The sequence below is a fragment of the Rhodofomes roseus genome, assembly GCF_022264815.1.
Source record: "Rhodofomes roseus strain CIRM-BRFM 1785 chromosome Unknown C8Q71scaffold_10, whole genome shotgun sequence".
NCBI classification, from domain to species: Eukaryota; Fungi; Basidiomycota; class Agaricomycetes; order Polyporales; family Fomitopsidaceae; genus Rhodofomes; species Rhodofomes roseus.
This window is the reverse complement of record NW_025952966.1, coordinates 1,086,483-1,100,162: the sequence shown is the minus strand read 5'-3', so window position 1 is coordinate 1,100,162 and position 13,680 is coordinate 1,086,483. Positions and strand designations below refer to the sequence as shown.

General features: G+C 59.8%; 6 protein-coding genes across 6 annotated transcripts; 4 read left to right on the top strand and 2 right to left on the bottom strand.

The window, feature by feature from the left end:
• C8Q71DRAFT_723888 (aldehyde dehydrogenase) lies at positions 1-1,849 on the top strand (the record flags this gene model as incomplete). The annotated part of the gene is made up of 7 exons (XM_047921607.1): positions 1-119; positions 167-561; positions 652-857; positions 905-1,068; positions 1,129-1,297; positions 1,353-1,750; positions 1,807-1,849. 7 exons carry the CDS (start codon positions 1-3, stop codon positions 1,847-1,849), a joined length of 1,494 nt encoding a protein of 497 aa, XP_047779064.1.
• A 701-nt stretch (positions 1,850-2,550) lies between these two features.
• On the top strand, positions 2,551-3,905 carry C8Q71DRAFT_907667 (uncharacterized protein; the record flags this gene model as incomplete). Its single annotated transcript, XM_047928964.1, has 4 exons — positions 2,551-2,563; positions 2,626-2,926; positions 2,970-3,348; positions 3,414-3,905. Exons 2-4 carry the CDS (start codon positions 2,883-2,885, stop codon positions 3,903-3,905), a joined length of 915 nt encoding a protein of 304 aa, XP_047779063.1. The 5' UTR covers positions 2,551-2,563; positions 2,626-2,882.
• An 897-nt stretch (positions 3,906-4,802) lies between these two features.
• C8Q71DRAFT_707664 (2,4-dienoyl-CoA reductase) lies at positions 4,803-6,048 on the bottom strand (the record flags this gene model as incomplete). The annotated part of the gene is made up of 8 exons (XM_047920573.1): positions 4,803-5,096; positions 5,145-5,179; positions 5,235-5,285; positions 5,334-5,427; positions 5,479-5,555; positions 5,619-5,773; positions 5,830-5,867; positions 5,917-6,048. The coding sequence occupies 8 exons, from the start codon at positions 6,046-6,048 to the stop codon at positions 4,803-4,805; spliced, it is 876 nt and encodes a 291-aa protein (XP_047779062.1).
• A 116-nt stretch (positions 6,049-6,164) lies between these two features.
• C8Q71DRAFT_61502 (ras-domain-containing protein) lies at positions 6,165-7,899 on the top strand. Its single transcript, XM_047919627.1, has 3 exons — positions 6,165-6,417; positions 6,469-6,582; positions 6,635-7,899. The coding sequence occupies exons 1-3, from the start codon at positions 6,352-6,354 to the stop codon at positions 7,631-7,633; spliced, it is 1,179 nt and encodes a 392-aa protein (XP_047779061.1). The 5' UTR covers positions 6,165-6,351; the 3' UTR covers positions 7,634-7,899.
• On the bottom strand, positions 7,858-9,134 carry C8Q71DRAFT_61497 (uncharacterized protein). Its single transcript, XM_047919626.1, has one exon. The coding sequence runs from the start codon at positions 9,035-9,037 to the stop codon at positions 8,165-8,167; it is 873 nt and encodes a 290-aa protein (XP_047779060.1). The 5' UTR covers positions 9,038-9,134; the 3' UTR covers positions 7,858-8,164.
• Positions 9,135-9,308: 174 nt separating this feature from the next.
• Positions 9,309-12,558, top strand: C8Q71DRAFT_708310 (peptidase family C54-domain-containing protein; the record flags this gene model as incomplete). Its single annotated transcript, XM_047920612.1, has 5 exons — positions 9,309-10,509; positions 10,559-10,748; positions 10,805-11,024; positions 11,075-11,746; positions 11,797-12,558. The coding sequence occupies 5 exons, from the start codon at positions 9,309-9,311 to the stop codon at positions 12,556-12,558; spliced, it is 3,045 nt and encodes a 1,014-aa protein (XP_047779059.1).
• Between the last annotated feature and the right edge of the window lie 1,122 nt (positions 12,559-13,680).

The window sequence follows — 13,680 nt, the reverse complement described above, 5'->3', positions numbered from 1 at the left end:
ATGACGTCCACCTGGAATCACACTTTCAGCACTGCAGCCTTCAAGGGCTCCGTCGAGGTCCCCACTGGCATCTACGTCAACGGCAAGTTCGCGGAGGGCTCAAGCAAAAAGACCATCGAGTGCGTGCTGCGCCAGGCTTACATTGTCGCTCTCTGATCCCCCGCAGTGTCATCAACCCCTCCTCTGGCAAGCTGATCACGAAGATCAGCGAGGGCACCGCTGATGACGTCAACGCCGCTGTCAAGGCTGCCCGCCACGCCTTCGACACCGTTTACGGGCTCAAGATGCGCGGCAGCGACCGTGGCTTGCTCCTCAACAAGCTCGCGCAGCTCGTCGAGGATAACGTCGACGCCATCGCCGCCGTCGAGGCCCTCGACAACGGCAAGACGTTCTACTGGGCCAAGGCCGACGTGCAGTCCGTTATCGCCTGCTTCCGCTACTATGCCGGCTGGGCGGACAAGATCCAGGGCAAGACCATCGAGACGTCCGAGGCGCAGCTTGTGTACACGCGCCACGAGCCCATTGGCGTCGTCGGCCAGATCATCCCCTGGAACTTCCCGAGTGCGTGTCGCTCCTCCGTCGATCATTAGCCATGCGGCGGATTTGCGTGCGATGGGATCTGACTGACGAGATGCGATCGTGTGTGAACAGTCCTGATGCTCGCATGGAAGCTCGGCCCCGCGCTCGCGACGGGCAACACTATCGTCCTGAAGCCCTCCGAGTTCACGCCCCTGTCCGCGCTTTTCGTCGCGAAGCTCATCGACCAGGCCGGCTTCCCTCCTGGTGTCGTCAACATCATCAACGGCTACGGCAACGTTGTCGGCCAGACCATCGCGGAGCACATGGACATCGAGAAGGTGTGTGCCTTGCCTTCAGGTCTGGATGTGTGCTGATGCTGGGCCAGATCGCGTTCACGGGCAGCACGCTCGTCGGCCGGAAGATCATGGAGGCAGCGGCGAAGTCGAACCTCAAGAACGTCACCCTCGAGCTCGGCGGCAAGAGCCCGAACGTCATCTTTGACGACTGCAACATGGAGGACGCCGTCAAGTGGGCCGCGTTCGGCATCTAGTGCGTCTTCTTCCCATGACCGAGTGTGGCTTGATGCTGACCGTAGCGCCCGCGTTGCAGCTACAACCACGGCCAGACATGCTGCGCGGGCTCGCGGATTTTCGTACACGAGAAGATCTACGACGAGTTCCTGCACAAGTTCACAGAGTACACGCGGAACGTCAAGGTCGGCGACCCGTTCGACCCTGAGAACTTCCAGGGCCCGCAGGTGTCCCAGGTGCAGTATGAGGTGCGCATCACTTACCACAACGCAAATAGCGCATTTAGGCTGACACCATGCGCAGCGGATCATGGGCTACATCAAGTCCGGCCAGGAGGAGGGCGCGACGCTGCACCACGGTGGCGAGCGGATCGGGACGGAGGGCTACTTCATCCAGCCGACGATCTTCACGGACGTGAAGCCGCACATGAAGATCGTGCGCGAGGAGATCTTCGGGCCCGTCGGTGTCGTGATCAAGTTCAAGGACGAAGACGACATCATCGCACAGGCGAACGACACCGTCTACGGGCTCGCCGCCGCCGTGTTCACGCAGGACCTCGTCAAGGCTGTGCGCACGGCGAACAGGCTGAAGGCCGGTACGGTGTGGGTCAACTGCGTGAACCACCTCCACGCGGCGATTCCGTTTGGCGGATACAAGCAGAGCGGAATCGGCAGGGAGCTCGGCGAGTATGCGTTGGCGAAGTATGTGGTTCACTCCTGTGCTCTTCATTGACGGGTTGCTGATCGAGCTGTTGCAGTTACACGCATGTCAAGGCTGTCCAGGTCAACATCGAAATGTGAAGTGCGGTGCCTGGCTGAGTGTACGAGTTAGTTATTGGAGGTCGCATCGCTTGGGTGTTGTATTCATACCACTTTGTTTTTCTCCTCTGTCCTGCTCTCGTCCGCATATGTATAGTTACCCATCATATCAATCATTCGGTTTGAACTCAGGTCCTGCAGATTGGGCGAGACATGCGTTAAGAATATGCGTTATGCCTACCTCGCAGGGCGTCAGTGGGGTGCTCAGGCTTGAGCGATGTTAGAGTGCCAGAGGTCAGACAGCTTGGGTTGGCACGAAGAGTGCGCAAGTATATCCAGCTGGGCTGCCAATGCCTTTCCAAATAGGCGCATACCAGGTGCGCGTGGCTCTCTCGCTGCTCGTCAGCGTCGCGCGTCGTCGCGGTTAGGCCGGGTATTCAGATTGTCAGACCGCTGGCGGGGGAAAGCTTGAGCGAGGGAGGTTCGACACAGGCCAGGCGGAACAGGCTCGCATTTTATGCACAGAGAGCGCAGTCAATAGTGGAGCTCATGCGTAGACGATGTGGTATTTTTAGAGCAGATGAGCGAATGAAACGAAGGCAGATGACGAAAGAAACGCATTTCTGACAAGAAAGGCAAGCATGCTACCGAAAGTGGCAAGTACTCAATGAACCAATGAAAGGAACACCGGATGACAGCAGGCCCCGGGCGGACCGAGTCCTCCAGGAATAGGCTGTCGCGGGATCATAGCGTCGCCTGGGGCATCAAGACCTCCTCGTGAGCCACGCCGAGCCGTGGGAAACTGAACGACAAAGAACCTTTTGTTCGATCGCAGCTCGATCGCTGATGCCACACGCAGCCACAGTCCGTGCCACAACTTGAAGTGCAATCAGGTGCAACCGCCGTGATACCTCACAATGGGCCAGTACTGGCACGTGTCAGTCCCCCTAATCCCTATGATCGTTGTCAGAGGCTGCAAATAACGGACGTTCTGTTTCTGTGACAAGGATTAACATAGACAGGAAACAGGCTATAGCATTTGAGAACTGGAAGCTCCCTGGGGTTATCTTCTCGTATGACGCAAATCGACTTGTTTGGCTTCTGGCAGTACCCCGCGAGGTAAGCACTTCGAGGTAAACCGCATTACGTCGCACTCTCAAAGAGGGTCCTGGTTCTTCCAGCCCAAGCCGTACGTCCGCTCGCTCGAACGTGGCCTCAGCAAGGACCCACGCGATCTTGGCGCGCTCAACTTGCCTTTCGATGTCCTGGACCAAATATTCTCCGAGGCTGGACGAAAAGACACGAGGTCTGCCGTCTTCCTCGCGCTCACCAACTCGCTTCTGCGCGAAATTGGGCAGAAGCACATATACCAGAGGCTGCTGACGTACATCTGCCCGTGGTACCTAGAACGCGTCGTCTGTGTCGGCGAGTACACCGACCCCGACGAGCTCCCCCCAGGCATCAAGGAGCGCGAGAGGGCGCAATTTAGCGGTCGCGTGCACGATAAGTACTGGGGGGAAGAGCCTGTCCCCAAGTTGCTCGTTGCGTTCGACACCTACTGCGACGAGCACAGGCTGCGCAAGCGCTGGGAAGAGCAGTTCACCAGGACTTGTCCCCCGCTGAGCGTCGCGAAATGAACGCCTTGGTTCGGCCGGACTACTCCTGGGACGGACGGCCCGAGACGGAATGGGTCCTCTGCAGTTGGACGGCCGGGGAGTACGTGCGCGCCAGCGCCGTCGCGAAGCTTACTGGGTCGCAATGCAACGGTCCGTGGACCCATCGCGATCTCAGCCTTGGCCATGTCCTCCTCACGCAAGTTTGCTGGTCGACCGACGCCGACATCATTGGTACGAAAACTGAGACGATCAACCGCGGTCGCTGGGCCGCACACTACGTCGCGATCATCACCGTGGACCGGCTGAAGACGGATGAGACCTACAGGGTGAAGACGTTTGTTGACGTGACGGATGAGATCGTCGACGAGGTCTTGGAGATATGGAGAGATAATACAACCGGGATGTTGGCGAAAGAATTTCAGCCTGCAGGCCGTGGGGGTCTCAACGCTGGCGACGGTGCGGATCGCGAAGCCACAGCATGATGACACGACAAGAACGATCAACAGAGGATCATGGTGATGGCCAGTCGGATCCCGGGAGGGTGCGCGAGATTGCTGCCCCGCAAGTTAGACGGACCCATCACCTACTTCCTGTCACGGACAATTTGGGCTCCTGTACCAATTATTCTCGACGAGACTGCGATGTTCTGTGGTATTTTCCTTCTGTATGACATATACATCTGTAATGATATATGCGGTGATGATCTGACGTTCAAAGTGTCGTTGAACTTGAAGGCACACGAGGAGTACGACGTAGCAAGCCAGTCCGACGCATACACCTTTGGCGCGGGAGAGACCTGCACGGATACGCAGGCGATCCAGCTCCTTTGACGCAGACCGTTTGACGGACGGGCTACCAGCATCTTGTCATTAACGCAATGCCGCGAGATGAGGGACCTAGTACGGCCAGACTTCCTTGTGATGACATGCGCAGCCCAGAGAAGAAACGAGCCCTGTGCAGTGGGCTGACTGCCAAGTACGTGCACGTCAGTGGCATCGCTAGACTCACGAATGGGGTGATGAGTAGCCAAGCTCCGATCTCGAGCCAGCAATGTCTTCGCCATTTCACCTGAGTATAAGCTGAAGGCAATCTATGTCCGGTATGTCTCAGAGGGTGAGTCATGCTATTGCGAAATTGAGGCAACGCACAGACAGGCCTCCCGCTTGCCACTTTGTACGCACGCCGTTGTACGTGGGACGTGGCGCCTCGAACTAGAGCTCAATCCCGGCGGCTCAGCTTGATGCGCAGGGTTTGCATCCAGTGTGAAGGCAACGACCCTCCCAATAGATAATATGCAATGCGTCAGTCAGTACATTCCCATCCAGTACGGTTACAGTCAGCCGATACAAACAGAGACCCTTCACAGCGCTGACACGCGCCTACAACCTCGGCTTGATCAACTCCTTGACCCCCTCCGGGTCGAGCACCGCCTCGGGGTACGGCAGCAAGAACTGGCGAAGGTGCTCGCTCCCGCCGTCGACGGGGAGCACCTGGCCGGTGACCCAGCTCGCGGCTCCGCTGAAGAGGAAGACGGTCGCGTTCGCGATGTCGTGCAGGTGCCCCGCGCGCCCGAGCGGGATGTTGGCTGCGTGCGACTTGCCCTTGGGCGAGAGACGGTCGACGCCCTCTGTCCCGCCGATGGGGCCGGGGGCGATCACGTTGGAGCGGACGCCCTGGGGGAAGGTTAGTAGGTGTGAAAGGGTGGGAAGAGGGGGACGTACGTGGGGGCCTTCCTCGACTGCGAGGACGGCGGAGGCTGTGGACAGTTATTGACTCTACTGGTCATAGAGCATGATGGTCGCAGTACTTACTGGCGTCGACAGCTGCTTTCGCGGCTGAGACATGTACCTGGTAAGGTGTGCCTGCAAGAAAAGTGAGGAACAAGTAGTGCCCCGTGACACTTGACTGACCCTTGTAGTGCAGCGTCGCGCTAACATGGATATACGCGCCCTTCGATGCGCGGATATGATCGAGGGTGGCCTTGATCGTGTTGTAACTACCAAGCTGCAGATTCTCACGTCAGCGACCATCACACGACCTTCGCATTACACGCACCGTGTCGATGTCAATGACGGTTTTGAAACCCTTCTCCGAGAGGCCAGAGATGGGTACGAGGAAGTTGCCGGCAGCACCTGTACGCGTCCCAGAGGTTCATCAGAACAGTACTTGGCAATCTCCAGCATTGTAGCACCTACCACAAATGACGAAGTCGATCCTTCCAAACTTCTCAATGGTCTTCGCCACAGCGCTCTTCAGCTGCTCCGGCTCACGCACGTCCGCCTGGGCAGCAAGACACTGTCTGCCAGTGATCTTCGACAGTTCTGCCGCGCTCGCGTTGAGCCGGTCCAGTCTACGGTAGCAGTAGCTCAGCAGCAATACGGGGTGGCCTGACTCGCTAGCACTCACTTCCTACCGACAATTGTTGCGTTCGCTCCGTGGCGCATCTGCCCTCATTATAGCTCCGCTGTATACCTCAAGAATATCCGCACGTACCACAGCCTCCGTCATGCCCTTGCAGATCCCAGAGCCACCGCCCGTGCAGAACAGCACCTTGCCCTTGAATATGTCATTCTTGAAGACCGCAGACGAGTCTACGACGGGTGCGACGTATGCCTGGGGAGCCATGGCTGTTGAAGAGATGAACGAGACCGCCAGCGAGGGCTATACAGCGCTACTTAGCGGTCTGGTGAGTACATCATGGGCCGTCTCAACCGGACGCAGCTGATTGTGGCGGCGGCGGGGTCGGCGTCGTGCAGATGGCCGACCGACTCGGGCATCCCAGAAACAGACGGGAAAGACCCTCGACAGCGCCTCAGGCGCAGAGGCGGCGCGGACCTCGGACAGCGTGCCTTCGACGGACCGGGCGCGGGAGCGCGCCACCGACGATCGCAAAGACTCTCATGAAGCTCGCGGGCGACGACGGTGGGCATGCGCACGGTCAAGGTCGTTGTCATCGGTGCGTCGGGGGTAGGCAAGACTAGTCTTCGCAACCAGGTGCGTGGTCAACATCCTGAACGATATGTCTGTGCTGAGCCCTGTGAGCAGTACATTTCAGGACGCTTCACGACCGGATATCGCGCGACCATTGGTGCAGACTTCATAACGAAGTCTGTGCCGCATCATAGCTCGCCGGATGAGACGGTGACACTGCAGTTATGGGTGCGTGGTTTGATTTTGATTGCACGGGCGGGATGAGACTGGTGTTGCGCAGGATACGGCGGGGCAGGAACGGTTCTCGAGCCTTTCATCGGCATTCTTCCGCGGCGCGGACGCAGCGATCCTCCTCTTTGACGTGAACAAGCCCGAGACGCTGCAATCACTCGTACGATGGTGGGCCGACTTCCGCGAGAAGGCCCCAGTGCCGGACGAAGACCTGCAAGACTTCTGCTGCGTCGTCGTCGGGAACAAGATCGACCTCGCGCGGGACACACCCCCAGTGTCTGAGGCGGACGTTGTACACCTAATCGACGAGCTCGTACCTCCTCCTTCGCCTCCCCTAGCCCCAATCCTGAGCGTCACGCCGATCCCAGAGACAGACACAGACGAAGACACCATGCCGACCCCCATCGCCGCCCCGGGCACGCCGCCCAGCAAATCCATCGATATCACCGCGCGCCGCCCGCGGCGGAGCCTGCGCTCCGTCTCGCGCTCGCGGAGCCGCTCGACAGTCTTCCGGGGCGGGACGGTCGGGACGATGACGACGACGCACACCATATACCACACTCCGTCCTCCTCCGTCTTCGACCTCTTCGAGTCCGCGCTGTCCTCGCCCGCGCACACGACCATCTCCATGTCCGCGCGCTCCGCCTCGCCCGTGCGCTCCCCGTCGTATTCGCCCACGCGCGTGCCCCGCCGCCAGCCCTCGTCCTCGACGGTGTCGTCGGCGCCGACGATCACCCCGAGCCTCTTCCACCGCGAGCGCGCGCCGAGCCTGTCGACGACGCCCACGTCGGGCCCGTCCCCCGCGGGCTCGTTCTCGCTGCCCCCGCACCCGGAGCGCCGCCCGAAGCTGTTCTTTGCATCCGCGAAGACGGGGGAGGGCGTCGTGGACGTGTTCGAGTACGTCGCGCGGCGGGTGGTGATGCGCTGGGAGTACGAGGAGGCGCTCGATGCGCGCACGCTGCATATGCAGGAGGCGGACGAGACGATCCGCCTGACGCACGCGCACGGGGACCGCAGACGGCTTGTTGGGTCATGTTGCGGGACGTAGTCCATAACGTTAGACGTACAGGTGTTTCCTTTGGCTCTTGGCTATTCCTTATTCTTCCGTGAATCTATGTATACAAGGGGTCGGTTCGGACGTTTTCCTCCGCACATTCTCTGCCTGCTCGTCTCCTGTCTCTAGCTTTTGTACTACTCTGCAAGACCAGTCCATCGGTCCATTCGATTCTTTCCCTGTGGTGCCCGGGTCGTCTGTCTCCACGCTATCGCAGCTATATTCCTCAAAGATAAGTCCCGGATGCCGTCACAGCCCAGGAGTGCCAGATCCCATGTACGTATGACGGGATCTCGAGCGCGTGCTGGCAGATGCGTGGCCAGCGCAGATCTCGCTCGCCCTGACGATCCCACTCATGCGCACTGTTCTCCCACATTGACTCTGGTGCATGGCGCCTTGGGTATCACCGAAGATAGGCTCACCTCACCAGGGCTACCTCGCCCATCCCCGGGGCAGGGGCTGGATACTGCATGCGTGTGCTTCATATCGCCCTCCGGATTGACGAGCACACTAGCGCATGCGCCATCACTCGACATTGTATCTGAAATGGATAGGCAAGGACACATGACTGAGTCTTGAGCTATAGAACGTCCAGGACGAAGGCGTATCGTGGATCAGCTCGCCCTTGGCCGGTCTCGCGCCGTAGTCTTGTATTGGTCTTGTGCACCATAGGAAGCAGCAGGCCGTGGCCTCAACCGGAAACATGCCTGGACCGGGCCACCCCTCGATGTTGACATCCACTGCGAAGACCTCGCGTCCCTGCGCTCGAGGGATTACGTAGTTCATCAGTGCGCCACGGAGCTCGACCTGAGAAGATCCATATTTACCAGCCTGTATGCGTACAGCGCGTCTTGTCCGCGATGGTACTATCCGAGGAGAGGCACGATCTCGGCCAGTTCTCACCTCTGACAGAGTGCGGCGACCGGTGCCGGTCGGGTAGGTGCGCTGGCTTGCGCATTGCCCGAGCTCGAGCCTCTCGATCTGCGGGCCACACATGGTGATATGATCAACCAGCTGGTTGAGCTCGGTTTGCGTTCTATCAGAGCAGGCGCGGTATGAGCCTGCAGATGAGGCGTAGGTTTGGTCAGCGGTACTGCGCGGAACACTTGCCACGCCCATTGGGATTGCTTGACGACGATAAGTACCACAGGCCGGCGGAAGAAGGGCGGGCTGAATGCAGACTCGGCACGGGTTGTCACTTGACTGCTGCGAAGTCTTCGTCGATATGAAGCGTGGAATGCGTCCAAACGGAACGTCATAGGCGTTCACATAGCTCGCCTGGAATACAGACCCGCTGCGGCAGAACCGTCGCTGGCAGCGCGAAGGGTCGAGGGGGCCCGCTGGCGAGGCGTTCTCGTGCCGGGCGCGCTGCGAGAAAGAGAGTTGGTGTGAATACATGTACAGAGGCCGATGAAGGGCGTGGGTGTGGTGATGGGGAGAATTGGCTGGCCCGCGTTGGCCCGGCGCACAGCGAGCTGGCACAGCGGCCGCTGGAGGGAGGCGTGCTCAGAAATTGTCAGCGAGACAGAGCGTCCGAGGGGCTGAGTGAGAGAGTGAGCCAGGCTGAGCGGAGCGGAGAGCGCCGCGACCCATGCGCGACGCGACCAAACGCAACTTGTCCTCTCTCACCCACCCCCTCCCCATCAACGACGGCGGCGGCGGCGACTCGATGGCCTCCAAGCAAAAGAGCCTCTCTCCCTCCTCGTCGTCGCCGGGCGCGGCGACCAAACTCCCCAAATTCTTCCAGAAATCGGGCAGGGACCGTTCGAAATCCATTGCCGACACCGCCGCAAGCACGGCTAGCACCTCCTCGTCCTCGTCCTCCAGCCCCGCCCCCGCCCCCGACGTCGCCAAGTCCCGCAAGCCTCTCAAGAAGGTCCTCTCGCCGACGAAGGAGCGCGAAGAGAAGCACCGTGCTTCTCACGACACGGACAGCATCGACCGCGTCGAGGCGGAGACGCCTGCGGACGAACCCCCCGTCATCGTCGAACCCGTGAACATCCCGCGTCCCCGCACACGCGTCGACCGGCCCCCTACAGACCCCAGCAACACCTACCCGCAGGTCTATTATCCCTCCAGCTCCTCCGCATCCCGCCTCACTGACCTCCCTACCCGTCTCTCCGGCTGGTTCTCGCACACCTTCTCCACCTCCTCCACCGACCTCTCCCTGCCCTCCCTGCTCTCCCAGCAGCAGCACGCATCGAACACGACGTCCCCGCGTGGCAAGAGCTCCGCCCTCCTCACCGCTGCTCGCCACGGCAAGGGCCACCTCGACAAGGCGATGCGCTATCTTCTCGACAGCGATGCATTGCCCGATAAATGCTCAGACCCTATATGGCTGCTCGGCGTCGAGCACCCGGGCTACGAGCCAAGTCCGCCGCCGACGGCCTCGGCCTCGGCGCTGAGCGCGAGCGCAGGCTCAGCCGTCGTCCGACGCGGCTCCGCCGACTCGCGTCGTTCGCCATCGTCGCTCCGCTCGTCAACATCCTCCGCGCCCCCAACCCCGCAAGATCCATCGCCGCTCGATGCCTCCTTCTCGTCCGCACAACTCACGCCGTCGTCTCCCACATCAGGCAACAACGTGAAGGATCCGTCGAAGAACTGGCCGCCTGTGTTCTACGCCGACTTCACCTCGCGTATCTGGCTCACATATCGCTCGCAGTTCCAGCCGATCCGCGATACGACGCTCTCTGCACTTGAGACGGAGATAGGTGAGAACTATGCACCTACAAATAGTCCGCAACCCAAGCGATGGAACTGGCCGCTTGGCGGCGAGAAGGGATGGACGAGCGACGCAGGATGGGGTTGCATGCTGCGCACGGGGCAGTCGCTACTTGCGAATTCCCTGCTCCACTTACATCTTGGCCGCGGTGAGTATGCCTTGGCTCTCCAACCACTTCACGCTCATATCACCAACAGACTGGCGGCGGCCACCATATCCTATTTATACGGCGGACTACGCTACATACGTACAGATCATCACTTGGTTCCTCGACAATCCCTCCCCTCTAGCACCGTTTAGTGTCCATCGGATGGCCCTCATTGGGAAGGAACTGGGCAAGGACGTTGGGCAGTGGTTCGGGCCCAGTACAGCAGCTGGCGCGATCAAGTGCGTTTCACCCTCGTTTCCATGTGTTCTGACTTACAAGTTACATGACCATGCAGGACCCTCGTGCATGCATTCCCCGAGGCAGGTCTGGGCGTGTCTGTCGCTGCGGACGGGGGCGTGGTCTATCAATCCGACGTCTACGCTGTATCCCATTCGATGATGGGCTCGCCCAGAAGACACGCGCGGATGGGCTGGGGTGACCGTGCTGTTCTCATTCTCATCGGCATCCGTTTAGGACTCGATGGAGTAAACCCCGTTTACTATGATACCGTCAAGGTACGTCCGATCTTTGTGCGCGTGGTCTCGCTCACTCCATCTGCGGTCAGGCTCTGTACACCTTCCCACAATCCGTCGGCATCGCTGGCGGACGGCCGTCTTCTTCGTATTACTTCGTTGGTTCACAAACAGATAACCTGTTCTACCTCGATCCGCACCACGCCCGGCCTGCAGTCCCGCTTCGGCCGCCTCCCAGGTTTGGCGACACGCCGGCATCGAGCATCGATGGGTACCCCGAGCGGGCGACGTCACCGGACAACTCGTACTCATCTGACCGCGAGCGGGAACGTGACCGCCATCCACGCAAGTCGCATCACTTCCGGTCGCCCACCACGCCGACGTCGGTGCGGATGAGCAGCGGCTCCGGCGCCTCGAGCTTCTCACATCGTTCGTCGCCCGCGACGCCCTCCCCGCTCCAGCAACAGCTCTCCACGTCTTCGTCCAGCGCGACCTCGCAGTCATCCTCGTCGCAGTCGCACGCGCGCTGGCAGTCGTCGCCGAACATCCCGGACGACACAGACTTGGACATGCGGGAGTTGGGCGCAGACCTGGACCCGATACAGAGGCATTATGTGACGGCGTACTCGGCGACGGAGCTCAAGACGTTCCACTGCGACCGTGTGCGGAAGATGCCCCTCTCGGGGTTGGACCCGAGCATGCTCATTGGCTTCCTGGTCAAGGATGAGAATGATTGGCATGACTTCAGGAATCGGGTCGCTGAGGTGCGTTCGTCGCTGCCGCCATTTGCATCCTGACGCTGACACCGGGACAGCTCGCGAAGACGCACAAGCAGATCTTCTACATCCACGACGAGCCACCGAGCTGGCCGTCCGACCCGGAGGACAGCATCGGCCTCGAGAGCATTTCCGAGCCGGACATCGACATGCCTGAAGACGACGACGGCGACTTCTCTGACGGCCCGCGATCCCCCAGTGCCTCGCCCGACACGAGCGTGCAAGGTGTCGGCTCGAAGAGCGAGGCGGACACGGAGGACGACCCCATTGGACCTGTCACCCCAGGTCCCGGGACCGCCAAGTCGTCCTTCGATATACCCCAGCACGAGGTCATGGCGAAGAGCAAAGGCTCACTCGACGAGCCGATTGATTTCGACGACGAGGAGGACGAGGAGTGGATGGATCCCGCACCGTATCCCGAGGCCGAGCCGACGCCCTCGGTGATACGCTCCGAGCAGGTACACGCGCCGTCGATGAAGCCCTCGCTGTCGAAGGACTCGACGATGAGCACGGGGACGAACGGGAGCAAGAAGCGGAAGAAGACGAAGAAGGGGGGCAGGGAGAAGCAGGTGCCCGTCCCCGTGCCTATGCCGCCCGTGCAGTTCCCGTTCCCCGCGACGAGCCCGGACGACGACGGCTCGCCGCAAGACGCGGAGGACTACGAGGGGCGCGAGCGGGTGAGCACGGAGACGGGGAGCAAGCGGGTGCCGCAGATGCGCACGGCGAAGGCGCGCGATGGCGGACGGACGCAGAGCGGCGGAGTCAGGGGCGTGCCCGCTGACGACTTTGACGACTTCTGACTGTGATGTCAAGGGTGGCGGGTGGTCTGTGGTCTGTCCTGTGTGTATGGTCAGTCCGCGCGGTGGCCCCGCCGCCGATATGTTTTGTATAGGCGCATATGTTATGGTTCCTATGAGCTTCGGGCATACCGTTACAGTACTTATGATCACACTTGGTGTATTTTTTTGTGTTGGCATGCGCTACTAGATAGTGACATATCCCCGTTTCCCTCCCCGTCTCTCACCAAAGCAATGCTCAACTTTGCGCGGACTGATCGCCGCTGGATTCTCCCCACTTACGTATGGTGCCCCTTCTCATCATTCGACTTCGTGTATTTTGCCTTTGCGCGCCCCTTGATGCAAGCCACGTGTATTATTGTTCCCTAACAAGCACCTTGTCTTAGTCTACCAACAATATACCTCGTCTACTTTGGCTGTATGGAATCAGACACGGGCCGCAGAGCAAGTGCGGAACGTCGTGCGGGTCTGGCAGCCTAATGAGTGGAAATGATACCATATGTATTGTTGTCAGTGTCAGCAGCTTGACTTGCACCTTCCGGGCTCGACTTGTGTTGATTCTAACTCCTAGTGCCGGGCTGGAACCAGAAAATAGAGGAGATGCGGCGGCTGTGCACACGAGTGAACCACAGTAAAGGTGGTACGTCGGAGTCCGTACTACGTCCGTCCGACCTTGTTAAACTTATACTGGTACGGATTCAAATTCACCAGCAACGGTGGCAACGGCCCGGACCAGCCCGGACCCCCGCTCATGAGGCTGAGACTCCAATGAGACGCGTGTTACACGCGTGTGTCCTCCTCCTGAGTCCTCCTCCTCGGAGTCCTCCTTCGCACGAGTCCAACTTCCCATATCCGCTTTCTGTGGTGTTCAACTGCTGTCCACCTTTTGTCAACGAGTAAACACTGCTCTCTGCAATCCATATTTTCACTTGACTAAGTTGACCTGAACCAGCGTATCGGGAGTCCATCGATATCTTGAAGTACATACTCGATCGGGGGCTCCAAAGAGATCATGAACAAGCACGATGTAAGTGAAGGCAACCTATGATGACTCAGGCTTCCAAACTGAGTGAATCCGGTGTCCGACTCCGTCCCCCAGATAGATGCCAGTGAAGCCGCATTTCC